Source organism: Triturus cristatus, chromosome 5_1 (assembly GCF_964204655.1).
Source record: "Triturus cristatus chromosome 5_1, aTriCri1.1, whole genome shotgun sequence".
NCBI classification, from domain to species: domain Eukaryota; kingdom Metazoa; phylum Chordata; class Amphibia; order Caudata; family Salamandridae; genus Triturus; species Triturus cristatus.
Window position 1 is genome coordinate 50,981,717 of NC_140587.1, and position 27,637 is coordinate 51,009,353.

At 52.5% G+C, this 27,637-nt stretch overlaps 1 protein-coding gene across 1 annotated transcript in view; it reads left to right on the forward strand.

Moving 5' to 3' along the window:
* Positions 1-27,637, forward strand: part of MAPK15 (mitogen-activated protein kinase 15) — a 254,034-nt gene that overhangs the window by 127,041 nt on the left and 99,356 nt on the right. Inside the window, exon 10 of the mRNA XM_085604390.1 lies at positions 16,886-17,023. Coding sequence (XP_085460516.1) covers positions 16,886-17,023 — 138 coding nt within the window. The remainder of the gene's footprint in view (positions 1-16,885; positions 17,024-27,637) is intronic.

The following is a 27,637-nucleotide window of genomic DNA, read 5'->3' on the forward strand; positions in this document are numbered from 1 at the left end:
AATGCCACTGCCTGGATTACAGAGGCCGAGTCTCGAGTCGCTGTTGTGGAGGATGACGTCCACCAGCTCAAACTTCAGATGACCCAACTTCAGGCCCGCACGCAGGAGTTGCACCGTCGGGTGGAAGACGCTGAGAATCGAGCCCGCCGCAACAACCTCCGTCTTGTTGGTTTTTCGGAGGACGTGGAGCAGGGCCGGATGGCGGACTTCGTGGAGCGCTGAATAAGTTCCTGGATGCCAGAGGGCTCTCTCTTCCCTTGGTTTACAATTCAGGCGCGCCTCCAAGACCCATCATCTTGCGTATCCTCAACTTTAAAGACCGAGACGCTGTCCTGGCGGAGTCTCGGCAACAACAGCCTCTCAAGTACGAAGACCTGACTATAATGGTCTTCCCTGATTACACTCGCGAGGTCCAGTCCCATCGTCGCTCTTATGGGGAGGTCAAGCAAACGTTGCGCTTGTTGAACATCCAGTATCGTCTCCTTTTTCCAGCTCGGTTGCGAGTGCTTTTCCAGAATAAATCCTTCTTCTTCGATACGCCTGAGGAGGCCTGGACATGGGTTACAGAGGAGCTGACTGCACGGGACCCGGTGCCGCAGAGGGCACTCGTCAGGACATGCCGACGCTGCGGCGCTGGTGCTCCGGGAGGCGCAGGGGCCAGCGGCGTACCCGCTCTGACTCTCCGGCTGGTCCTCAGAGGGGCCGCACACCAGGGCCAACTGGGAAGATGGCTCATTCTGGGCGGTGCTCCGGCTCTCTGGGCCGCTCTGATGCCCGGGCTGCCTCGCCCATCCTTGCTGGACCTCCCGGACACTGATCTGTCCCGTAGCCCGACGCTCCTCCCAGGACCGGATTGAGTCCGTGTGGGGCTGTCGGTATCCCTAGTTCCAGCTATGAAAGTTTTTTTTTAAAATTGTTTGTACCTAGTCTTATGATCCACTGATTACTGCTGATTTCTGGCTTGTACATCCTGCTATGAGGAGGGGTCCTCCACGATGCTCCCTTGATACCAAGCGTTTTAGTTTGGTTTTTTGTTTCCCTGTTTACTGTTGGCCGACAGATGCTTCCGTTCCTGAAGTGTAGGGTGGGGGGTTGGTGGGGTTTGGAGCTCTGGCTCCCGTTTGTTCTGGTTTTTATTTTTCTTGTTCTCTACACCAAGTCTGGCACGCTATATCTGGGTGAACGCATCCCGCACATTGACATGCTCCCAAGTCCACTGGCTCTGAGCTCAGCTTTATCCCCACCTGCTCCACCATACGGGCCGATGGCCCGGTTTCCTGCACGGTCCCCTCATGTCTGGCAAATCTAGCGGAGCGTCCTCGCTCCATAGCATGTCCTGGAATGTCAACGGCCTACTGGACAAGATTAAGCGCGCTGCCGTCCTGCAATACGCACAGCGTCAGGCTGTGGATGTACTCCTGCTTCAGGAGACCCACCTATTAGGCAACCACTGCCCCTTCCTTGCACGCTATGGCTTTGGAGCAGTCTGGATTCAATAGAGGTTCGAGAGGGGTGGCTATCCTGGCGCGCCGCGCTCTTCCCTTAGTAGCGCGTAAAGTTACGCATGACCCGCAGGGTTGTTTTGTTCTCCTACAAGGGGCCCTCGGCGACCGTCCCATTAGCTTGGTAGTGGTTTATGCTCCCCCCCCCCCCCCCCCCCCCCGCCCTACTGGCTCCCACACTCCATAGGCTTACCCCTGTGATTGCTGCCCTGCCCCTGGGACTGACCGTGGTGGGAGGTGATTTTAACGCTGTTATGGACCCTATCCTCGACTCCATGCCCCTTCCTCCGCCTCCAGAGCCACCCAATCTGGCCTCCTCAAGACATGGGCCGACGGCCTGGGGCTCGGAGATGCCTGGAGACCTTGCACCCGACTGCGCGGCAATACACTCACACCTCAGCCTCACACCACACCCATGCATGCACAGATTATATTTTCCTGCCGGCCTTGGATTGTTGGGCGACTCAAACGGTCTCTATCCTTCCCAGGGGCATTTCAGATCATTCTCTGGTGACCCTCCGTGCGGGGGCCCTCCCCCCCATCCTCCCGTCCATTTTGGCGGCTCAACGCCTGGTTCCTCCAGGACAGTGAGTTCAGAGACAGTGTTGGTGCCGAGCTCTGACGTTATTTCACTACAAACCAGGGCTCAGTGTCCTCCTCTTGCACCCTCTGGCAGGCCGGCAAGGCCACCATCCGAGGATTTGTGAAGGGCCAGCTTAAGCTCACCCGCGCGGCCCGGGAATCCCAGGTCACGCTTCTTGAAGCGCAGGCCGCCCAGCTTGAGACACTCCAACCCGAGGACAGGGATGAGGCGCAGGATAGGAGGCTTGCATTCCTGAGGGACGAGATCAGGCAGACCTCCATGGAAGCTGCCAAACTCCTTTGGCGCTCTTCGGTGGCCCGAGTGTACGGCTGGGGGGATAAATGGGAAACTCCTCCGTCGCCTGGCCACCTACCCATTGGCCAATCGTATAATACCGGAAGTGGTTGACGTGAGTGGTGGGATTCAACGGGCTCTGTTGGCGGTGGCTCAGTGCTTCGCTACCTATTATACTACCCTATATTTGGCGTGGGCACCTGGCCTTTCCCTCCACGAGCTCCTCCAGCGAGAGCGTTTACCCCTGCTGCTTCTTAGTGAATCTGCGGCAGCGGATCTTCCGATTACCCCTGAAGAGGTGACAGACGCCATCTCCCGCATGGCAGCTGGTAAGACGCCGGGCCCGGACGGGCTCCCCCAAGAATTTTACTTGTCCGACCAAGATACTTTGGTCCCGCCTCTCATTGAGATGTACAATGAAGCAGTGGAGTGTGGCTCCTTTCGCCCGGAGACGGACCTGGCGACCATTTTAGTAATCCCTAAGTCTCAACCCCCCTTGAGTTGTTGTTCGGACTATCGTCCTATCTCGCTCATCAACACTGAACTTAAGATCTTCGCCTCCATCCTGGCCAACCGCCTACGACCCCACCTAGCCACACTGGTTTATCTGGACCAGTGTGGATTTATGCCTCTCCGAGGCACCAGACATTGTCTCAGACACCTTCATCTTGCTCTCATAAATCGGCACTTGCTGTCCCCATATTTGTCTCTCCTGCTGGTAGACTTCTAGAAGGCTTTTGATTCGGTCGATTGGGGTTTCCTGGAGGATGTTTTGGAGCAGATGGGCTTTGGTGCTCCCTTCCGCAAGCTGGTGAAGACGCTGTACCAGCGACCCCGGGCGCAGGTCCTAGTCAACGGAGCTTTATCTCATCCTTTTCCCCATTCGCCGTGGTACGCGACAGGGGTGCCCCCTCTCGCCGATCCTCTTTGCTCTGGCTATGGAGCCCCTTGCCTGCCTGATTCGTGGTGACCACTCCCTCATGGGCTGGCGGTGGCCCGGCTTTGCGGAGGACTAAATCGCACTTTATGCGGATGACGTCCTGCTGTTTTTGGCTGATCCAACCCAGTTGGGACCCCGATGCCTGCGGGTGCTTAGCCTCTTCGAATGTACCTGTGGCCTACGGCTCAATCCGGCTAAGTCCGTATTGGTCCCCCTGCATGTATCGCGGGAGTGCTTTGATTGGCAGTCGACGATCCCCCTCCAACGGCAGTCCTTCAAGTACTTGGGGATCTGGGTGGCTCTTCTCCCCGAACTTGCATGGTCACTCAGTGTCACCCCGCTGGTCAAACGGGTCCTTGCGGATCTCTCGAAATGGCGTACTCTGCCCCTAAACCCTTTGGGAAGGATAGCCCTCTTCAAAATGATGATTTTACCCCGTTTTCTCTACATTTTTCAAAACACACACCTCTTGTTCGCCAGGTCTTGGTTCCGCGAGATTGATGGTCTGATCACAAAGTTTTTATGGGGGGGGGGAAGTGGCCCAGGCTTGCCCTGGCCCAGTGCCGCATTCCGCCTTTTGACGAAGGTCTTGGTCTGACGAGCCTCTATCTGTATTATTTAGCGACCCGACTACTCACGCTTCACGACTGGTTTAACGGCGGATGGTCCGATCCGGCGTATTGCCTGGAACTGCACACTCTGGGCTTCGCCTCCCTCCATGGGATGCTCTATGTTGCGGCTGTCCCTCAGGCTCTCCCTGAGGTTACTCGTGGAGTGTTCCTGGCTTGGCGGGCCTCATTGCGCCACACCCGCTGGTCGGGCAGACTGACGCAATATACCCCCCTGTGGTGTGGTACCGGGCTCGGGGAGGTGGTGTCCATGGTAGGATTCCGGCAGTGGGACCTCATTGGGATATCCCTGTTGGGCGATGTCTGGAGTGGTACCCACTTGCGCTCCTTTCAAGACCTGCAGGCCAGGCATCTCTCCACCCCTCCCAACTTTTCCGCTACCTGCAGCTGCGCCATGCCCTTAGCTCATACATCTCAGCTGGTACTTCCTTGCTGGAGTACAGTCCGCCGGAGGCGCAGATTATGACTGGTGATTTGGGGAAAGGGGGGATTTCCAGAATATACCGATCACTCACTAATAATTAGGGCTCCAGGTTTTATGGTATTTAAACATTTCTGTCTGTATTTATCCATATTTATTTTTTGACCATTTTATCTGTATTTATCCATATTTATTTGTATTTTGCGTATAAATGAAGTTGTAAAACTGTACATTTCCATATTTATTAAACTGCTAGACGTGCACTCATACTTTGATGTCTGTCATGGTTTAGCTATTTAAGCTGTCAAACATTACATAACAATACATCCACTGGTAAATACTAACATTATGCCATAAATGTATGTTGACATATGAAGTTATTTAAAGAAATGTCATCCTGTTTTTTAATTTCCCATGCTGTCCATCTGCTGGCCTATAATTCATTAAAGACAGCACGGAGAGTCACTTAAAATAAGCACAATTACACACACTCGTACGCAGTTCCCACATCCATTCATGAATGCGGCGACACCCACTATGACTCCAGCGTCTAATGCTAAAATACTAGACGTCCATACACAGCAGCGCTGTCCTTCTTTCAGTATTCTGTCCTGGAACGTTAATGGGTTGGGGGACAAGATCAAACGGGGGTTAGTGCTGCAGTATCTCAAGCGCAGAGGGCCTGCGGTGGCACTCTTGCAAGAAACACATTTAGTGGGCACTACCACCAAAGCCCTGGATAGATGGGGGTTCAAGATGGTGATACATTCGGAGTTCACGACCGGGTCCAGAGGGGTGGGCATACTGATCAACAAACGCTCCCCCCTGATTCTTCTTCACTCTCGTCGAGAGGAGCATGGTCGCTTTGCGGCACTGACCTGCCAATGGGAGGGGAAAGTGTACAACTTGGTGACCGTCTACATCCCCCCGACACTGCACCAGACCTCCTTCAGGGCATTGGGTGAATTCCTGTTGGCGCTGCCACAAGGCGAGCTTATCATGGGCGGGGACTTTAACGCGACTATGGACCCTTCGCTTGATAGGTCATCATGCAGGGCGCATGACGTGGACACCTCCATTCTTCGAGAATTTACTGGGGCGCTGGGCCTCATAGACACATGGAGGGCATATAGGCAAGAGGAGAGACAGTACACCTTTTTGTCCGGGGCACACAACACTCTTTCCCGCATAGACTATATCTTCACATCACCTGCGGGGTTCAAAGGGATGACCGAAGTATCACACCTCCCTAGGGGCATTTCGGACCACTCACCGGTGGTCATTTCGTTTGCGACCGTAGACCTCTGTAACCGCACTGTATTCCCGATTCACCCCGGGTATCTCAAAATCCCTAAAATCAGTAAGACCCTTAAAACGGCGACCAAACACTATTTCACTGAAAACACTGACTCTGTCGGGAGCCCAGCAACCCTATGGGAGGCCTTTAAAACAGTCTTACGGGGGCAGGCCGTCTCCGTCATTACGGAGCACAAGATAACCCAGCTACTCGCTGTGCTGGAGCTCGAGCAAGGGGTGAGTGCGGCGGAAGCGCTTCATGCCACGCAGGCTGACGAGGACTCGGCACATAAAGTACGCATGGCACAGCAGGAATACAGGTCCCATCTTTGGGAGGCAGCACGCGCTAAACAGGTGGCAACTCAACATACGATCTACGAACTAGGGGACAAAGCAGGCAAACTCCTGGCATGGCTGGAAAGAGGGGAACGCGCGGCGCAGTGGGTGGCTCGGATTCAGCTTGGAACCGGGGAATTTACCTCGGAGCCTAGGCAAATAGCGGGGGCTTTCGCGGCCCACTACAAAATGATATACACTCCGGAGGCCTCCTCTACCGTTGCTGATAACGAGCTCTTCCTTCGAGACATCATAATGCCGCGACTGCCCCCTTCGTGCGTAGCGGCCCTGGAGGCGGACCTGACGGCTGAGGAGCTTGCACTGGCGATTCTGGCCCTCCGCACCGGGAAGGCGATGGGGCCTAATGGAATCCCGATTGAATACTATAAACAAAACTCCTCACTAGTGGTCCCGCACCTGTTAGCCATGTATAGGGACGGTCTATCGACCGGGATCCTCCCCCACGATCAGAGGATGGCCACGATAGTGGCGATCCCGAAACCTAACAAACCGACGCACGAATGTTCATCTTACCGCCCGATCTCATTACTGAACGCGGAGGCGAAGATCCTAGCCAAGGTACTGGCGACACGACTACAGCCATACCTCTCTACCCTAATACACCCGGACCAGTTGGGATTTATGCCCCACCGAAACACTGCCCTAAACATACGACGTCTACATGGAATTGTTGCGTGCCGCTCCTCGATAGAGGAGGACGCGGCCATCCTGTCGTTAGATGCGCGGATGGCGTTCGATAGGGTAGAATGGCCTTTCCTGTTTGCCGTTCTTCGTCACATGGGACTGGGCCCCAAGATTTGCGCTTGGATTCAGCTTCTTTACACCCAGCCACTTGCACAGGTAGTAGTGAACGGCCACGTCTCGGACGCCTTCCCTTTGGGCCGGGGGACGAGACAGGGATGCCCCCTTTCTCCGCTCCTTTTTGCGCTGGCTCTAGAGCCTTTGGCGGCATGGGTTCGACAGGACCCTGTGATACGGGGCCTCAAATGGACGTTGGGGTGGGAGGATCGTATCTCCCTATATGCTGACGATGTCCTCCTGTACCTTGCCTCGCCGGCACGCTCCATTACCTGTCTCCTTGACATATGTGCATCGTACGGGAGGAGGTCAGGCTATGAGATCAACTGGGAGAAATCCATCCTTTACATGCTCCAGGGCTCCCCACCTCGCCTTCCGAGGAGTTGTAATATCCGAGTGGCCGCTGATGGCTTCAAATATCTTGGCATTTATGTGACGGCGGATCGCGACAAATTTATGGCTGAAAATCTAATGAAGCCCCTGCAAAGGCTCCGTGCCGACGTCAAACACTGGCGCTCCTTGCCCCTGACATTGCTGGGAAGGGCTTCACTCTTCAAAATGCTGGCCCTCCCTAGATTCCTATACATGCTACAAAATACCCCTTTCCCGGTTGCACCCTCCTATTTCACGGCTATCAACGCAGAGGTCACCAGCCTCCTATGGGAGGACAAGGCACCACGGATAGCTCTACACAAGCTCACCAGTGGCTGGTACGATGGCGGTATAGCCCTCCCAGATATCAAAATCTATTACTGGGCGTCGCAACTTATGATTATAAACCAATGGCTCCATGCGCCTGGAGATGACCCTGCTTACCGCATGGATAGGCAGCTGCTGGGGGGGGAGGGGGTGTTGGGAGCCCTATACAACCCCAAAAAAGGTCACCCTCCGGCGGGGCCCGCAGCACACACCCTCCGGATATGGTTCGCGGCACAGCGCGCAATGGGCTGGGCAGGAAGGATTACCCAGGCTACGCCTCTCTGGGACGCGAAGCGGCTCGGGGTACTCCGCACCACCAAGGGATTCCACCAATGGGATCTAATCGGTATCTCCAGGGTCGGGGACCTCTGGAAACGGGGAGAGGTGGTCACTTTCCCCAAATTGCAGGCGGAGTACGACCTGGCCGATACTGAATGCTTCCGCTACTTACAAATCCACCACGCTCTCCGGGCGGCGATTCCACCGGGGACGCGGCTCCCGGGGTCATCGCCCCTGGAAGATCGGCTCCTGACAGAACACCTTATTCAAAGAGCGACGTCCCTCACATACCGGAAAATAATAAATACTCGCCCTGATCCTTTCCTGACCCTCAAGAGTAAATGGGAGGCAGAACTTGGGGACTTAGATGAGACGGAGTGGCAGTCCGCGCTGTCGTCCCCCAGGGAGGTGGGCATATCGTCCAAGTTCAGACTAGTCCAACTTAAAATTTTGCACCGCACATACTACACCCGTACACTCCTATTTAAACTACAGCGGGCGGAGTCCCCGCAATGTCTCAGGAACTGTGGCCTCGAGGGATCTTTCTTTCACACCATATGGGAATGCCCAGCCATCACGATCTACTGGAAGGAGGTGATGCATACGCTCTCCCAAGTGACTAGAATCCTGACACCCCCGGAGCCTCGGCGATGTCTCCTTAACATGTGGGAATAAACTGATCATAATAGAATGACGCAGCTCTGGGTGACGTTAGGGCTCATGCTGGCAAAACGCAATATAGCCCAGCGATGGGGTTCGGGGCAGGCGCCTACCCTGGCGCAGTGGATACGTGACATGGATCAAGTAATGGTGCCCCCGGAAATGGTCCCAGGTGTGGAATGGGTGGAATGTATACAGAGGGAATATATGTGAGCCCCCACCAGCCGCATCAGATGATGAACTCGGTGACCAAGAGTAGTGCGCCTTTCGAATGCAAGGGTTTGAGATGGGAACGACGATATGCTACGTCTGTAATGTCTTTATGTCTCACTTGTAACTATACTGCACTGTGGAATTCCGTTTGGAGTAACCTCCTGCTACGCCTGGAGATCGATGAGTGGTGTTTATTTTCCTTTGTGTTTGCAAATTTAATAAAAATATTTCCAAAAAAAAAAAAGCACAATTTTCTGTATTTTTCCACTTTTAATAATAAATGTTGACAGAAAACACATTGTTTTCTGTCTGTATTTATCTGTAAAAATTCGTACAAACGGAAAACAGGAAGCCTTACTAATAATACCCCCAACTCCCTCTCTCACCTCCGTGATAAGTGGGAGGGCTGGCTTGGGGCGCTAAAGAATGCCGACTGGAGAGATGCCTTGATGGGCCCCAAAACAATCACGGTCTCGGCTCGGCTTCGTTGGTCCAAAGTTACTTCCTGCATGCTGCCTATCTTACGCCGCTGTGCCTTCACAGTGCACGGCTCCGGTCGGATGCCCTTTGCCCCTGCTGCTACCATCCCAGCGCAGATTTTTAGCACATGGTGTGGCTTTGTCCCGCGATACAGAGGTACTGGGAGTCCTTAACAGGAGAATTGACGGAGGTCTTGGGCTGGGAGGTCCCTCTGGCTCCTACGTGTATTCTATTGGGCATAACTGATGGTCTGGACGGTAGCAGAGCCGAAAAGTTTTTCCTAACATGGCCTTGGTGGTAGCTAAGAGAGAGATCGCTGCCCATTGGCTGACGGCTACAATACCAACATTGGCGCGCTGGCGTAGGGGGGTGGACTGGTGTGCCGCCCAGGAACGACCTCTTTATGTGGCCAGGGGATGCCCCGGGAAATTTTGCAGAATGTGGGGGAAGTGGGATGGGGGTGATAGAGTTTTAAGGTGGGTCGGCTGGGTCTACGGAATGCTTCTAGGGATTTGGTCCTTTGATGTATGACACTTTTTATATCAATGTGAACTGTGCTTACTCTGGACTATTCCCATGCGATGTAACTCTGAATGGTGCTGTTTGTTTGCTTACATGGAAAACTCAATAAAATTGATTATCCAAAAAAAAGAGCTATCAACGACACCTACACCAAAGGATCATCGTCAACACTAGAGAGCTCTAAGTTGAGAAATAATCAAACTATTAGCCAGGTCCGGAAAAACATTAGTGGATTTACTCAAGATTTTTTCTCATGTGAAAGAAAACTCCATATTCTAGCTCTGAGTACATTGAACACACTTATAAAGAAACAAACTCTTAGAATGATCTCATTGGTAAATCTCCGCCACTCTATCGATTGAAGGCACGTTTTCCACCTACCATTATATCAACTTTACAGAAAATCCACTTTATGGTAGATGATCATATTTGCCAATTGAAAGCACTCCCTTTCAGCCAGAGGTCAGCACCCAGAGAACTCATGAAATGCATTGCTCCAGTGACTGCACCTTTACGTTGTTAAGGTATGAGGGTTTTCCCATATCTCGATGGCTCACTCATTAATGCTCTGATAACTATCTCTACCAAACATCAGATGTAATTCACCAAACATGATCTGTATTGAAAGAATTGGGTCTGACTCTCAAAAATAGAAAATCACTTCTGGTACCGACGAGGCAGATTTTCTTTCTAGCGGCACACATCTGTGAAGATATTCTAAAGAGAGAGCAGAAACATTAATACAACTTCTACATAATATAACTACAAGGACACAAATTACAGTCAGGAAATACAAAGGTTTTCTATGGATAATGTTGTCCTGCATTACTTTAGTAAGACCCCTACAAAAACAATTAATCATAAAGTGAAACCTTGTCCTCCTGGACAAGGCTAGCCCCCTCCCCAGCAGCTCAGCCACTCCGTCCACCACGCCAGCACAAGAGTCCTCCTGCCGTACAGGGTTCGAGCCTGCTGCTCGTCAGGTCCCGTATTGTGCCTGCTGTGTTTGTTTTCTTCTTCTCTGCTTCTCTGCTGCCCCTGCATTGCCCGCACTGTTTTATTCTTCTGGGCTATTTAATTTACTTAGTGTCTTCGATTCATTACTTGGCCCCTCGCCACTGTTCCCTTGTGTTTGTTTACTCCTCTCGCCTATGCCCGCTTTCTCGCCGCTGCTGCCCCTGCGGCACTGCACCCTTCTCAGCCCTGCTCCCGCCTCCCCACTTCAGCTCCCACCCCCCTCCCCTTTATATGGCGACCACTGTGCGGTCGCGTTGCTGGCGCGCCTAAGGCAAACCCGTCCGCGCCTAGACCGTGCCCAGCGCCAGACCCCCTGGCCCCCGGCGCAACACCCGATGCTGCTACGATGCCAACACCCTCCACGCACTCAACGCAGACCGATCCTTCACCTGCTTCCAGGCCACCCCGAAGTTCACCCATGGACCCTTCACCTGCCGTAAGTGCAGCTACACCAGCCGGCGCACACCGGCACGTCCTGCCCTTCCCACCAAAGCAGGCCACAACAGTCTCAGATGCATACTACTCAACACATGCTCAGTCCACAAGCACACCATGGAACTCTGGGACATTCTCAATTCAACGTCCCCGGACGTCGCCTTCCTGACGGAGACCTGGATGAACGCCACCTCGGCGCCCAACATAGCCATAGCCATAGCCATCCTGGATGGCTACAAGATCACCCGCAGGGATCGAAATAACAATCCGGGAGGAGGAATCGCCATCGTCCACCGGAACACCATCAGAATTTCAACCTACATCGAAGACTCCCTCCGCATGGCCGAACACCTACACTTCCAGATCCACGTCGATCACAACACCACCCTCAGAGGGACCCTTGTCTACAGACCCCCAGGACCCCGACCACAGTTCAGCGACTCCATCGCCGACCTCATCAGCTCGCACGCCCTCTCCTCCACAAACTACATCCTCCTCGGAGACCTGAACTTCCACCTCAAGAACCCCAACAATAGCAACTCCACAACCCTTGATATCCAGCTAATCCTCTCCCTCACCAAGGAGCCGGTCACCGCCAAATCCAACCTCCACGAGGGAATGAAGGCCGTCGCAGAGTGGATGAAGACCAGCCGTCTGAAACTGAACTCTGACAAGACGGAAGTCCTCGTTCTCGGCTCCACCCCCTCTGCATCGGAAGACTCCTGGTGGCTGGCCACGTTCGGAGCTGCCCCGACAACCACCAACCACGTGCGCAACCTGGGTTTCATCCTGGACTCAACGCTCTCAATGACCCAGCAAGTCAACGCTGTCTCCTCCTCCTGCTTCAACACCCTCTGCATGGTCCCCAAGATCTACAGATGGATCCCCACTAACACCAGGAGGACGGTCACCCAAGCCCTCGTCAGCAGCAGGCTGGACTACGGCAACGCCCTCTACGCGGGAACCACGGTCAAACTCCAGAAAAGACTTCAATGCAAACAGAACGCCTCCTCACGCCTCATCCTCAGAATTCCCCGCCACAGCCAAATCACCGTCCACCTGAGAGACCTGCACTGGCTCCCGATGAACAAGAGGATCACCTTCAATCTCCTCACCCTCACCCACAAAGCACTCCACAACGCCGGACCGGCATACCTCAACAAACGACTCACCTTCTACACCCCGAACCGCCAGCTTCGCTCCGCAGACCTCACCACCATCCCACGCGTCCGCCAAACTGGTGGCAGATCATTCTCCCAACTCGCCGCCAAGACCTGGAACACCCTCCCCATCCACCTGCGACAGACCCAGGACCTGGTGACCTTCAGGAGACCTGGCTGTTCGATCAGTAGCTGCTTCACTCCTACACCCCCCCCCCCCAATCCCCACAGCGCCTTGAGACCCTCACGGGTGAGTAGCGCGCTCTATAAATGTTCTGATTGATTGATAAAGTGAAAGCAGATCTTGAGCAAATGAGACAACTACATGCAAATCGTGATGGGGATGAAACAGATCATTTTTTTTTTTTTTTTTTTTTTTTGAAAAACCTTTATTGATGTTTCAATCATTTACACGTATGGGCCTACAACCCCCCGGGGCCGGCCGCTAAGTAAGCAGGATAATAAAAGCAAATGTCAACACAGGCGGCACCTCGGAGAGCAAAGTCTTCAATCCAATATAGTCCGGCCAATGAGCCGCGCAGGTAGGACACCAGGAGAGAAAGGGTTTTTCATTTTATGATAAGACAAAACAGTAGGATCAGGTGCCAAACAATTTCCCAACAGCGAGAAGGGGCAAGGATAAGAGACGTAAACAATAAGCAGCAATACATTGAAACAATGGCGCAGGCGCGAAAAAGTACGGATGTGGAGAAATATCAAAAATAATTGCGCCTGCAGGTCCCCGTACCTAAAGCCCAGCGAACCCCCCGGAAACTGTGGCACACATGAAGAGCAAACGATTCACAATCAGGGTAGTGTATCGCACTGATCCCAGAAAAATAAGCAAAAAGGAACAGAGAAAAAAGAGGAGGCCATGGAAAAAGAGATAAAGACTAAAGAGTCCCCTCCCCCATCCCCCCACCCTGCACCTCTGCGAATGAGTATGGCCCCACCCCCCAACAGTGTGCCTGTCGCCCTGGAACTAGACCCGAAATATAGAAGAGACAGGGAAAAAAGAGAGTGAGAAAGAGCCCCCCCAGACGGGGGGGCGGAAAGAATATAATAAACTGGAGGAGGGCCTTAAAAACATACCCCCGGCTTCTCCCTCCCGCACGGTGAAATCTCCCCCCAGCAAGCAATTAGCAGCACCAAGTCGACATATCAAAAAAGGGGGGGGGGGGGGATGGGGAGCATTATACACCAATTATGCGAATAACCACGAGAGCGCGCAACCATGAGTCCGCCTGTCTACTAGGTGACCACCCCCGAAGGATCGGCCTCAGCCTTGACCGCTTTTTGCGATTCTGCCCATGCCTGCCCCTCGACCCAGCACCATGTCCGATGTCCCAAGGTACAGGAGTGTCCAAAAACAGTCGGGAAGCGCCGCACACGGGTGGGGTGGAAGTCTCTGAGCATCCGCACAGACCGCTTCATGGAGGGGTGTCTTTTCCAGTGCCGCCCCAGGATCTGCGCTGCACACAAGGTCCAGACAGGCTGAATCAGCCGAATGAGACACACGTTGCCGGAATTGTCCCCGGGCCGCCGGAGACCGCGCACGGGACAAGGCCACCATCTTCCGCTCAGGTCCAATACCTCCGGAACAGATCAAGTCCACAGTTAGCCGACCACACGGTAGCATATCGTCCGGAGTGTCCGGCTGTACACTAATCGCGGGGGGGGCCGCAACATCTTCCTCTTGTGTGCAGTGTAAAAAGCCACTGTGTACCTGTGGACCAGCATGCCGCCACTGTCCCAACGCTGTCACCACATCATCCAGCTTCCCCCCCAGGATCCCGGCGCCATGAGCCAAGGAGTAATGAAGGGCACCAAGGGCCTCCAGGAGGTCGCCGTACCCCAGAGCAGCTCCCTCCGATCGCTCCGCCACACTCCCGAAAGTCACACACCCCCTGTCTCGCTGCGTCCCAGCGGAGAGGATGGTAGGCTGCATCGTGACAAAATGGCCGCTGGGAAGGCCCGACTCGTATTGGGGCCAGGACCCCGGGAACAACGCCTCAAGGTCCACGTCGCTGAAGACAGGGATCCTGGGGCAGGCACAGATTCAGCCGTTGCGCGGGCACGGGCAACAGTCGTCTCCGCCACGGACCAGCTCCCGCAGAAAGCCGGGAGCAGCCCCCAAGGATCAGGGCGAGCCAGGGACGGCGTCCGGGCAGCTCACCGTCAAAGGCAGGGGCAATCGCCACAGAATCCGAGAATTGTACACCCGGGCATGTCATCAGTCCGCAACAGCACACAGGCCGAGGGGAGCTTCGCTTCGGTGGACCGACTCCACCCAGTCACCACAGGCCGCTGTTGTTCAACTGCCACCCGGCGAAGGCGTCCACTCGAGGTCCCGGCTTCGGGACCGCACGGGCCGCAAAGTTCAACCGCTGATTTCTCCGGTTGTACGGCAGTCAGAAACCTCGGAGTCACACGATCGGTTGGCACTTTCGTTCACGAACACGATTTCGTAGCGCAGAGTAAGGATCTCATGCAGGATAGCCGTGCGGGATGCGGAGGTTCACGCAGCCGGGAATCTACGCTGCCGTCCCGGTCGCCATCTTGGCTCCTCCTCCGATGAAACAGATCTTGACTTGGTGGATGATCAAACAAATGCCTCATTGAAAGGCTGGGAGCCTTGTAAAAAACCTGTACTCAAGCCGCCTTCGGACTCCTCAAGAGAATAAAACTGCAATTAAACATACTGGACTTAAGGGACGTCAGACTAGCTATGAAGGCCTTTCTGCTGCTGCTCTCACACCAGGATGTGAGACAGAGGTCTGACAACATGACATCTCTGTGCTGCAACAAAGAGTAACCAATTCGAAACAGAAGTTCATCTGCGTTGGCATAGATTGCTGCATCACAAGACCATGTGTTCCAAGATTAAAAAACAAGACAATAGATGCCTTAAAGAGCAAGTGTGTGGATTGTCACCAGTAGTCTGGATTTGAGAGACTAGAACTGTTTGCTTTTTTAAAGATCGGGTATACTGCCACTAGATCTTTTTGCTAAGCTGGAGTATGCCAACGCAAGGCAAGCATGTAGATGTATCCCAACTCCCAAGTAGGTATGCTAGTGTCCCAATATCGCTGGTCCGAAGGGCATTAGGGAAGTTCAAAATGAAACCATGTTCACTAATAGGAGGTGCTCAGTGTGGGCCAGGCTATGGGATACCGGCTCTGGGATACACAGCTGTGTCGATAGAAACACAGATCCAAGTCTGACCCAATCCAGATCGTCTTTGCAAGAATGAAGGACAGTTGCTTCACCACAGTTCAGCTTCTCTGCACCTGACTGGCTGCTGCAGACATACAATATGTTTTTCTGAACATTCCGCCAAACTTTAAGAAGATTCTGCAAGCAACTGAGCAACATCACGGTTAACACCTATTCTTAAAAAAGTTAAAATATTTTACGTTTTGACATTGGCTGATAAAATGGACAGTACATCTGACACTACTCCTGCTGTATGGTCCTTATTCTGAACTAGAATAGTTAAATAATTCACGAGACTTCTTTTCCGCACTTCTCCCGTCTAGCAAAGAATCCACCAACATGGGAACTGAAAATTACACTAGGAGTTCTAATTAAAGCATGATTTTGAGCCAATTTGTAAGGCATCACGTCTAAGGCTCTCATGTAAGAATGCCTTTTTCTGGCAATAATATGGACAAAACATAGCTGCAAGATACAGCCATTTTCTATAAAACCTCCTCAACTAAAATTCAGTAACAATGTCTTTTTTAATACTCAGATTTATATCCAGGGAACCACCTTCATTCATCTGAATGAGAATATTCCTTTACCAATGTCTTCTCTACCAGAAATTACAGGCAGTGCTGTGCAACATTTTCCATTAAGGTAAGCCTTACTTCCTCCTACATTGTATAAATGTACTGCTTCAGAAATTATATTTCAAGCATGTGAATCTATGAAAGATCCATTGTTTGAGAAGAATAAGTTACTTACCTGTATCTACAGTTCTTCATTGGCATCTTTCATAGATTCACATCGGCCCACCCTTCTCCCCATTGGAGGCTACTGAGGTGTTTGTTTGTTATACAAGCTATGAAAATTTGACCTTGAAAGCCCTTAAAAAGGATTGGAACGCTCTGCCCCTCCACCACCTGAGTGGGTGAAAAATGAGGCTGATGGTGTATAAATGTTCTCCATTTGTTTTAAGTGTCATTTGCTGTGTTTAAATACTACTTTATTAACTGTGACTACTGCATCTTCCTATCCTGACATATGGCAAAAAGTCGTGAATATATGAAAGATACCAATGCTGAAGAATTACAGTTAGAGTTAAGTAACATTTACTTCTCTCCATCTGAGCATGCCCCAGCCACATTCTTTCCTATCTGTCCCTTTCAGCTCTCCACCGCCGGCTGCAGATTTTATTTGATTTCCAGTGCTCCTCATTCATCTGTTATCTTTCATTTCTGCCAGCTCCCTCCATCCCTTACTTCTATTTAGTTTTTATGTCTTTTATTATTCCTCCCTTCCCTTCATTTCAATAAAAGTACCATCTTTTGGAGGGTTTGTAGGTGGATATTAGATACCAACCTTTGTGTGTGTCATTTTCTGTTTGTTTTCTCAGACCGAAGGTGCCATTTGAGGAGCTTTTTCCCTCTAGCACACCACCTGAGGCAGTGGACCTGGTCAAGAAACTGCTGGTCTTCAACCCCGACAAGAGATTGACTGCTGAGGAGTCGCTGCGGCACCCTTATGTTCAGAGGTAGGTGTGTCCCACTCTTCATGCTGCTGTCTTTTATTATTATAGACCATATATATGAATAGTGGCCATCCTTTGGCATCCTTCCTTTCTTTCTTTCATTTTGAACCTTGAAATATTTATGTTGACCTTTTTCATCTATCACATGATCTTGTCGCCATTATTGTTTGTCACTGTAATGTGGCTTTCACTCTGTTATGCTTCATTGCAGAAAATTTGTAGGCATAGATTGGCTCTGTAAACTTTCAAAAAGACAGGTTTTCGCTTGTTCTGTGTGCAAGAGATGTGTAAAGTTTCCTCTGCAGTCTTTATAACAGCTGAATACTAAGCCGCTGCTGCTGGTAAAAACTCCACCTTTGGTGAGGTATGCACCCCACTGGCATTCAGCAGATCCATAAACCTAGCAGAACCCCAGTAATCCTTCGGCATTAAATTGACTACTTCACTGTCCTCGTCTCTGGAAGCCTGAAGTGGATGATTTGGAAAAGTCAGTTGGTCAGAATCTGACCCAAACAGGTCATCCATCCTTCAGAGGTATTCCTGCTTTGATTTCTGCATGTCCGGAAACTCATTATCTTTCAAATGACTGAGATGGACTTGATAGTTTACGCGGAAACAGAAGCTGACTTCCCGCGAGGAACCTTTGAATGAAAAGGCATAGGTGCCAAATCATCTGATCTCGGACTGGCACCACAGGCAAAGGAACCACCATGGATGCTCCTAAAGACACACAAGAGAGCATCTGATTCTAATTGCCTAATATAGCCTTCTTGAAATCCTCCAGTTATTGGGCAGAAGCCTCACAATGAGGCCAACTTTTCTGCTGCACAGGATGCAGAATAGGGATCACTTCAAGGGAGAAAATGAAGTCTCCTTTGCGGCCTCTTGTTTTCCTGTGCTTAGAAGAAGAGTGCTCCCTCTGGAACCTAGCGGGAGACCTGTATTTCAAGTATGAGGCCATAACAAGTGTCATTTTCCTCTTTGTTAAAGCCTTGTGTGGAATCAAGGTACATATACCGCATAATGCCATGTCAGACCCTGTTTAGGGGGCCACAGGGCAGACCAGGTGTACTGGGTCCCAACAATGGTGCTTGAGGGGGTTTGCCAAATGGGCCCTGGGGTCCATTGTACTGCGGCTCTGCTGATTCCACCATATAAACACTTTCTGCTCTTCACTCAGGGCAGTGAGGCCGAGCAGTCTAAGGGTTCTCACTGAAGTAGGGAAGTGGGAGGTAAGAGCACAGAAGTGAACTGAAAATTAACAGCCACAGTAACGTATTGTCCAGCACAGTGCTTTTCATTTACACTGAAAGAAAGCACTTTAATCATAAAGCCTAATGTACAGCATAATGTAATACTACACAGTGCCATTGAGGGTTCAGGTACAGTGTGATAATCATGTTTTTGTTCCTTCGTGATAAGGAGTCCGAACTAATAGACGCATCTGGTAAACGTGTTGTGTCACAGGCTGCAAATCATTGGCGGATTGCCAATGCTCAAGCTTTATTGGCCAGGTATGACAGGGCTCACTATGACGAGCTTGAAAAGCTCATGGAACACCTTCCTGACCAGTACAAACAAAAGGCCAACTACCTTATACAAGAGGGGAAATTGAGCACAAACACCTTGTTAGACCTGTCAGCCCTTTGGGTGGTCCCTCCTCATCATTATTTATTTTGTCCCACTTTTGCCTCAAACCCTGTTTGAATTTTTCCTTTTTGGGAACCACCAGACTTCTTTTTAGTGTTGCTACAGATTCAGGGAGCCATTTTAGCTACCCCTGAAACTTCTGTCTGAGGGCCTGAAGCACAAAATGGTGGCCTCCCATGACATCACCAGCATCCACTGGAACCTACCAGCACCTTCCAGAACCTTCCAGGAGATTCCAGAACTGTGTGACAGTTGGAAACCGTTTAGAATGTTGGGAGGATAAGAGAAGCAGTTGGCAGTTGGAGCTGGCAGTTGGCACCTGACTGGTGAAGAGAGAGGAGCACAGCAGTGAAGGAGGAAGGAGTGAAGCAGCAGGGGTGGAAACTTGTGCCTGGAGTGGGGTCCATAAACCCACCCTTGATACTGGTCCCTACTGATGGATCCCAGCCTATAGCCCTGTGTGGGAAGAAGTCAGAAGAAAACCATCCTAAGGACCTGGACAGCAGGAACAGGCCTTAGAACCAAGAAAGCAGCAAGATTCTGACCTGAGAACTGGTTTCCCTGGAGCCTGGCGTCGAGTAGCCTGAGACCTGGAGCCCGAGGTGGAGAAGCGGCGCTGACTGAAGTAGCAGACGTCGTACCCGGAGCCGCCTGAGGTCGTGAGAGGGCGCCGACGGGGGTCGAGAGGAATACCAGAGGTCGAGGAGGAAGTGAACCGAGGTCGAGCGAGCGGCGTCATCGGAGGAGTGAAGTCCGCCCTCCGGAGTCGTCGGAGACCGAGGTAGAGGTGAACCGGAGGTCGGGAGTGAGGATCGCACTCCGGAGTCGCCCGGAACCTGAGAGGAGGAGCACCGGAGGTCGGGGGTGAGGATCGCACCCCGGAGTCGCCGGAAGTCGACATCGAGGCCAGGCCGGCCGACGTCATCGGAGTCGAGAGCGCCATCGGACCGGAGCCGCCCGAAGTCGACATCGTGAAGAGACTGCCCGACGTCGTCGAATCGGAGGTAGAGATCGAACCGAGGCCGCCGACATCGGACCGGAACCGCCTACCGGCGTCGACAAAGAACTGACACTGTGCCGAGGCCGCCGAGACCGAACCGGAACCGCCTCACGGCGTCGACACGACTCCAGCGGCGTCGGAACATCAGAAAAGGGCAGTAAGTGGAGTAGAGGGCGCCTAAGGCCCTGTGGAGACCTGAGAGACTACTCTAAGGGGCTAGGGAGGTGCTGAAACCCACCTGACTGTGCCTGGGGTGAACTGGGACTAACCTAGAGAGGTTGTGTGGAGAGGAAAGCCAGGGCATTGGAATTCCCCCCTTTGATCTACCTCAGTTTAGGCCTCAGCCTTTGCCTCAGCCAGGGAGTAGGACCCCCCAAGCCTTCCACACCCTACAAGTTGTGCCGGGGCCAAATCAGCCCTTAAGTATTGAAGTGTCATCTGATTCATGAGTGTACTGTATACTTCTAATTATTTATTGGGGATACTGTATTTATTAAGTTCTTATCTATTTATTGCTGCACTGAATTTATAGGTCCACAGGACTTGTTGGTGTACAGTATTTATTGGGACAGTATTTATTAGTACAGTATTTATTACCTCAAAGTATTTAATTGACTGTATATATTGCACTTGTATTTATGCCCTGTTATTTATGATCACCCCTATTTATTTCAGCAAACAGCCAGTATTTATTTGACCTGCTCTATTTAAAATGTATATACTGTGATTGTTATTTATTTTCCCAATCAGCAACTAAGAGAAGAAAGATAAAGAAAGCATATTTTCATAATTTTTACGGTGTAGAGTCGTTTTTGGAACGGATGCACGCATGGTTATTGTATGGGTATATTGTATGCTTAGCACTGCGCCTGTTTCCTGACCACTCGAGCCAAGCTACCCCGTTGTGTCGGGAAGGTCCACCACCACCCTGCGGAGTGGGAGTGGGCTGTTTCCAACATAAATTGGTGTTCAGTGGTGGGATAGAGCTGTGCCTACATATACTCAACAATAACTGTGGGTAGTCCATAGGCCTACACCGGGAGTTTTCTCACAGCGGCCTTCCTAATTGTGGGTTTTTGTTTTTTCCAAATTTACTCTGGTGGTGGGAGGAGGTATTATTAAAGGTACCCCCCTGCATTGTTACTGCACAAAACCTGTCCTCTAACCTGAGTGGGCAAGATGGAGTTTGTACTAGAAAATCTAGAAACGTACACTGTGGCCCAACTCAGGGAGTTTTGCCAGCGGGAGGGGGTGTACTGTCCCCCAGGAGCAAAGAAGGGTGCACTTCAAACCAGCTTAAGGGCTTGGGGGGAGGCACGCAGGGAAAGCAAGGCTGAGGAAGAAGACAGGGATGGAGAGCCTGACCCCGAGGGGGCTGAGATGTACCAACCTGAGGTGGGGAACCTGTCCGCAGGGCCCAGGACACTTTCTAGGGGGGGCAGCCGTGCCTCTAGCGGGGGCTTGTCTGAAGTGGAGTTAGCAGACCGGAGGGAGAAAAGACAGCTCACATGGGACTTAGCAAAGCTGGAGAAGGAAAAGGAGGAGCAGAGGATGGCCCATGAATTGCGCCTGAAAGAAATAGATCTTCAGATTTTGCGAATCGGGGCACAACCTGTTCCCAATGGTGGCAGCCAAAACCAAGAGTCCACCAGGGAATCCAAACCTTACCTGCCAAAGGACATTGTAGCGAGCTATGGGACAGGTGACGACATCGCCAAGTGGCTAGCAGCCTATGAGGTCTCATTGAGGGCCCATGGGGTTCCAGCGAAGTATTGGGGAGGGGGACTGTATAAATACATGCCTCCAGCTGGTAGGGATGCTTTATTGGCCCTCGAAGAGGATGAGCAAACCCACTACCCCACCATGAAACTGGCGCTCATCAGGAAGTTTGGACTTACTCCGGAAAAGTACAGACAGAAGTTCAGGGGTAGTCACAAGCTGGGCACGCAGAATTGGGTGGACTTCCTGGACTATGCAAAGAAGGCACTGGAAGGTTGGATTCAGGGCAGTGAAGTAAGGAACTACGAGGAGCTGTTTGACCTAGTGTTGAAGGAACACCTACTCGAGAAATGTTTCCCTGAACTGCGGCAACACCTGGTGGATAGCAAGCTGACCAGTCCCCGGAAGCTTGCTGAGGAGGCGGACATTTGGGCTAGTACCCGGGTGTCCACAAGGGGGACTGGAGGGGATACTCAAAAGACCGGACAGGGCGCCCCCCAGAAGAAAGAAGGAGGGGAAAAGAAAAAGGAGTTCTCCAAAGGCCCCCAAAATAACTTCCAAGGGAAGGGAACAGGATTCACCTCTAAGGCTAACCCTCCCAGAAACCCTAATCCTGGCCAGAGTCAGCAGCCAAGGGTTGTCCATTGCTACGAGTGCGGTGGCGTTGGACACTATAAAGGAGATCCGAAGTGTCAGAAACGCTCACCCCCTCCCACTGGAGGAAAGACCCCCGGAGTAGCTAGTGCAGTGCTCGGGGAGGAGATGCCCTTAACTAAGGGAAGGGAGTGGGCGGGTGTCACTTTAGTGTCCCTGGGAGAACGGGAGATGGTTCCTAAGATCCAGGTGCCCGCAAATACCGCAAAGTATGGGCAGTGGATCACCATCAATGGCCAAAGAGGGGAGGCTCTGAGAGACACAGGAGCCAGTATGACTATGGTACGTAGCCAACTGGTGTCTCCAGAGCAAGTCATTCCCGATGTACTCCACCCAGCCGCGATGGCTGACGGCAGAACCGGCCACTATCCCGTGGCTGAGGTTCCCTTTGAATGGGGGGGGGTTGCAGGTTCACTTCGAGTTGCCGTAAGCCCTGCCGTGCCAGTCGATTGTCTGCTGGGCAATGACATGGAGCACAACGCTTGGAAGGAGGTGGAATACCGGACTCATACCGAGATGCTGGGTACACCTGACTGGGCCTGTGTTAGCACAAGGTCCGTGACTACCCGAAGAGGGAGTTCATTCCGGCTGGAGCCTGGAACAAAGGCCCAGCCAGCTGCCAGTCAAGGGAAGAACCGAGGACAGGAGGAGCCTGCCTCGGCGTCTCCACCCCGTAGGACGGATAGGCCACCGGAGGTGGTGGACCAGGAGTCTGCGGAGGGGGACGTTACCAACCTGGAGGACCTACCCATCCCGGCCGAGTGGCACGTGGAGGGAGGCCCGTCCAGGGAGGAATTCTGCCAGGGCCAGAGGGAGTGCCCTACCCTTGAGGGGCTGAGGCGACAGGCCGAAGCCCAGGCAGCAGGGAACGTTGAAGGGAACTACAGTGTTTACTGGGAGGATGGCCTCCTCTACAGTGAACCCAAGGCACCCCTACATGGATCCTCACGAGCCTTGGTAGTCCCTCAACGTTATCGAGCCTTCCTTTTAGAGTTGGCTCACGAGATACCATTGGCAGGACACCTGGGGCAAGACAAGACCTTCGCCCGTCTTGTCCCACACTTTTATTGGCCTCAGATGAAAGTGTCGTCCGATACCTACTGCCGGACATGCGTGTCTTGCCAAGCCAGTGGGAAAACAGGGGTGAAGCTGAAAGCTCCCCTGGAACCACTTCCTGTCGTTAGCACCCCCTTTGAAAGGGTGGGCATCGACATTGTGGGTCCGTTAGATCCACCGACTACAGCTGGTCACAGGTTTATCCTGGTTCTGGTGGATCATGCCACACGGTACCCAGAGGCAATACCTCTGAGGACCATAACAGCACCTGTTGTGGCTAGGGCCCTGATGGGAATCTTTACCCGAGTGGGTTTTCCCAAGGAAGTTGTGTCCGACAGGGGGACCAACTTCATGTCAGCATATATGCGGGCAATGTGGAAGGAGTGTGGAGTGACCTACCGGTTCACAACTCCTTACCACCCCCAGACCAATGGTCTGGTGGAGAGGTTTAATAAAACCTTGAAAGGCATGATCAGAAGTCTGCCTGAAAGCCTGCGGAGGAAATGGGACGTCCTCCTACCCTGTTTACTTTTTTCTTACAGGGAAGTGCCACAGAAGGGAGTGGGCTTCAGCCCTTTCGAGCTTCTGTATGGGCACCCTGTACGCGGACCTCTTAACCTGGTGAGAGACGGATGGGAAAGAACTCCCAGAAAGCTCCCCCAGGATGTGGTGAGCTACATGCTGGCCTTCCGGAGCCAAATGGCTAAGTTGTGGAAGCAAGCTTCTGACAACTTGGAAGCCAGCCAAGCAGTAATGAAGGCGTGGTATGACCACAACGCTCACCCGGTGGAGTTGGAGCCTGGCCAGAAGGTGTGGGTGATCGAACCTGGAGAGCTTAGTGCCCTCCAGGATCGCTGGTCAGGACCCTTTGAGGTGTTGGAGAAGAAGGGTAAGGCTACCTACTTGGTGGACCTGAAGACCCCTCGTCAGCCCCTGCGGGTGCTGCATGCCAACCGCCTCAAACCCCACCACGAGAGGCCCGAAGTCATCTTGATGATGGTGACTGACGGAGGAGAGGACGTGGAAAGCGAGCCTCTCCCTGATCTGTTTGCGTCTCAAGAAAAGGATGGGTCGGTGGAGGGAGTGATTCTCTCCCCATCTCTAACTCCTGAACAGCAGGAGGACTGTCGCCAGGTCCTGGGGCAGTACTCCTCGTTGTTCTCCCTTGTCCCGGGTAGGACTCACCTGTGCGTCCATGACGTGGACACAGGAGACAGCCCACCTGTGAAGTCCAAGATCTACCGGATGTCAGACAAGGTGAAGGCCAGCATTCATAGTGAAGTCACTAAGATGCTGGAGCTAGGAGTGGTTGAACCTTCTAGCAGCCCCTGGTCTAGTCCGGTGGTGTTAGTACCAAAAGCTGCACCACCGGGTGCCCAACCAGAACTGAGGTTCTGTGTGGACTACCGGGGACTGAATTCAGTGACAAAGACTGATGCACATCCGATCCCTAGGGCGGATGAATTGATTGACCGGCTGGGAGCTGCCCAATATCTAAGTACCTTTGACCTTACTTCAGGGTACTGGCAGATCTCTCTGACTGATGGAGCAAGGGAAAGGTCAGCCTTCTCCACGCCCAATGGCCACTACCAGTTCTGTGTGATGCCCTTTGGGCTCAAGAACGCACCTGCCACGTTTCAGCGCCTGGTAAACCAGATCCTCACCGGAATGGAGAGTTTCTCTGCTGCTTATCTGGATGACATAGCCGTCTTCAGTAACAGCTGGGAGGATCACTTGCGTCACCTGCAAGCTGTTCTCCAGGCCCTGAGACAAGCTGGATTGACGATCAAGGCCAGCAAGTGCCAGATCGGGCAGGGGTCGGTAGTGTACCTTGGACACTTGGTGGGTAGGGGAACGGTGCAACCCCTCCAGGCGAAGATCGAGGCCATCATGGCCTGGGAACCCCCCAAGACACAGACTGAGGTACTTCACTGTCCTCGTCTCTGGAAGCCTGAAGTGGATGATTTGGAAAAGTCAGTTGGTCAGAATCTGACCCAAACAGGTCATCCATCCTTCAGAGGTATTCCTGCTTTGATTTCTGCATGTCCGGAAACTCATTATCTTTCAAATGACTGAGATGGACTTGATAGTTTACGCGGAAACAGAAGCTGACTTCCCGCGAGGAACCTTTGAATGAAAAGGCATAGGTGCCAAATCATCTGATCTCGGACTGGCACCACAGGCAAAGGAACCACCATGGATGCTCCTAAAGACACACAAGAGAGCATCTGATTCTAATTGCCTAATATAGCCTTCTTGAAATCCTCCAGTTATTGGGCAGAAGCCTCACAATGAGGCCAACTTTTCTGCTGCACAGGATGCAGAATAGGGATCACTTCAAGGGAGAAAATGAAGTCTCCTTTGCGGCCTCTTGTTTTCCTGTGCTTAGAAGAAGAGTGCTCCCTCTGGAACCTAGCGGGAGACCTGTATTTCAAGTATGAGGCCATAACAAGTGTCATTTTCCTCTTTGTTAAAGCCTTGTGTGGAATCAAGGTACATATACCGCATAATGCCATGTCAGACCCTGTTTAGGGGGCCACAGGGCAGACCAGGTGTACTGGGTCCCAACAATGGTGCTTGAGGGGGTTTGCCAAATGGGCCCTGGGGTCCATTGTACTGCGGCTCTGCTGATTCCACCATATAAACACTTTCTGCTCTTCACTCAGGGCAGTGAGGCCGAGCAGTCTAAGGGTTCTCACTGAAGTAGGGAAGTGGGAGGTAAGAGCACAGAAGTGAACTGAAAATTAACAGCCACAGTAACGTATTGTCCAGCACAGTGCTTTTCATTTACACTGAAAGAAAGCACTTTAATCATAAAGCCTAATGTACAGCATAATGTAATACTACACAGTGCCATTGAGGGTTCAGGTACAGTGTGATAATCATGTTTTTGTTCCTTCGTGATAAGGAGTCCGAACTAATAGACGCATCTGGTAAACGTGTTGTGTCACAGGCTGCAAATCATTGGCGGATTGCCAATGCTCAAGCTTTATTGGCCAGGTATGACAGGGCTCACTATGACGAGCTTGAAAAGCTCATGGAACACCTTCCTGACCAGTACAAACAAAAGGCCAACTACCTTATACAAGAGGGGAAATTGAGCACAAACACCTTGTTAGACCTGTCAGCCCTTTGGGTGGTCCCTCCTCATCATTATTTATTTTGTCCCACTTTTGCCTCAAACCCTGTTTGAATTTTTCCTTTTTGGGAACCACCAGACTTCTTTTTAGTGTTGCTACAGATTCAGGGAGCCATTTTAGCTACCCCTGAAACTTCTGTCTGAGGGCCTGAAGCACAAAATGGTGGCCTCCCATGACATCACCAGCATCCACTGGAACCTACCAGCACCTTCCAGAACCTTCCAGGAGATTCCAGAACTGTGTGACAGTTGGAAACCGTTTAGAATGTTGGGAGGATAAGAGAAGCAGTTGGCAGTTGGAGCTGGCAGTTGGCACCTGACTGGTGAAGAGAGAGGAGCACAGCAGTGAAGGAGGAAGGAGTGAAGCAGCAGGGGTGGAAACTTGTGCCTGGAGTGGGGTCCATAAACCCACCCTTGATACTGGTCCCTACTGATGGATCCCAGCCTATAGCCCTGTGTGGGAAGAAGTCAGAAGAAAACCATCCTAAGGACCTGGACAGCAGGAACAGGCCTTAGAACCAAGAAAGCAGCAAGATTCTGACCTGAGAACTGGTTTCCCTGGAGCCTGGCGTCGAGTAGCCTGAGACCTGGAGCCCGAGGTGGAGAAGCGGCGCTGACTGAAGTAGCAGACGTCGTACCCGGAGCCGCCTGAGGTCGTGAGAGGGCGCCGACGGGGGTCGAGAGGAATACCAGAGGTCGAGGAGGAAGTGAACCGAGGTCGAGCGAGCGGCGTCATCGGAGGAGTGAAGTCCGCCCTCCGGAGTCGTCGGAGACCGAGGTAGAGGTGAACCGGAGGTCGGGAGTGAGGATCGCACTCCGGAGTCGCCCGGAACCTGAGAGGAGGAGCACCGGAGGTCGGGGGTGAGGATCGCACCCCGGAGTCGCCGGAAGTCGACATCGAGGCCAGGCCGGCCGACGTCATCGGAGTCGAGAGCGCCATCGGACCGGAGCCGCCCGAAGTCGACATCGTGAAGAGACTGCCCGACGTCGTCGAATCGGAGGTAGAGATCGAACCGAGGCCGCCGACATCGGACCGGAACCGCCTACCGGCGTCGACAAAGAACTGACACTGTGCCGAGGCCGCCGAGACCGAACCGGAACCGCCTCACGGCGTCGACACGACTCCAGCGGCGTCGGAACATCAGAAAAGGGCAGTAAGTGGAGTAGAGGGCGCCTAAGGCCCTGTGGAGACCTGAGAGACTACTCTAAGGGGCTAGGGAGGTGCTGAAACCCACCTGACTGTGCCTGGGGTGAACTGGGACTAACCTAGAGAGGTTGTGTGGAGAGGAAAGCCAGGGCATTGGAATTCCCCCCTTTGATCTACCTCAGTTTAGGCCTCAGCCTTTGCCTCAGCCAGGGAGTAGGACCCCCCAAGCCTTCCACACCCTACAAGTTGTGC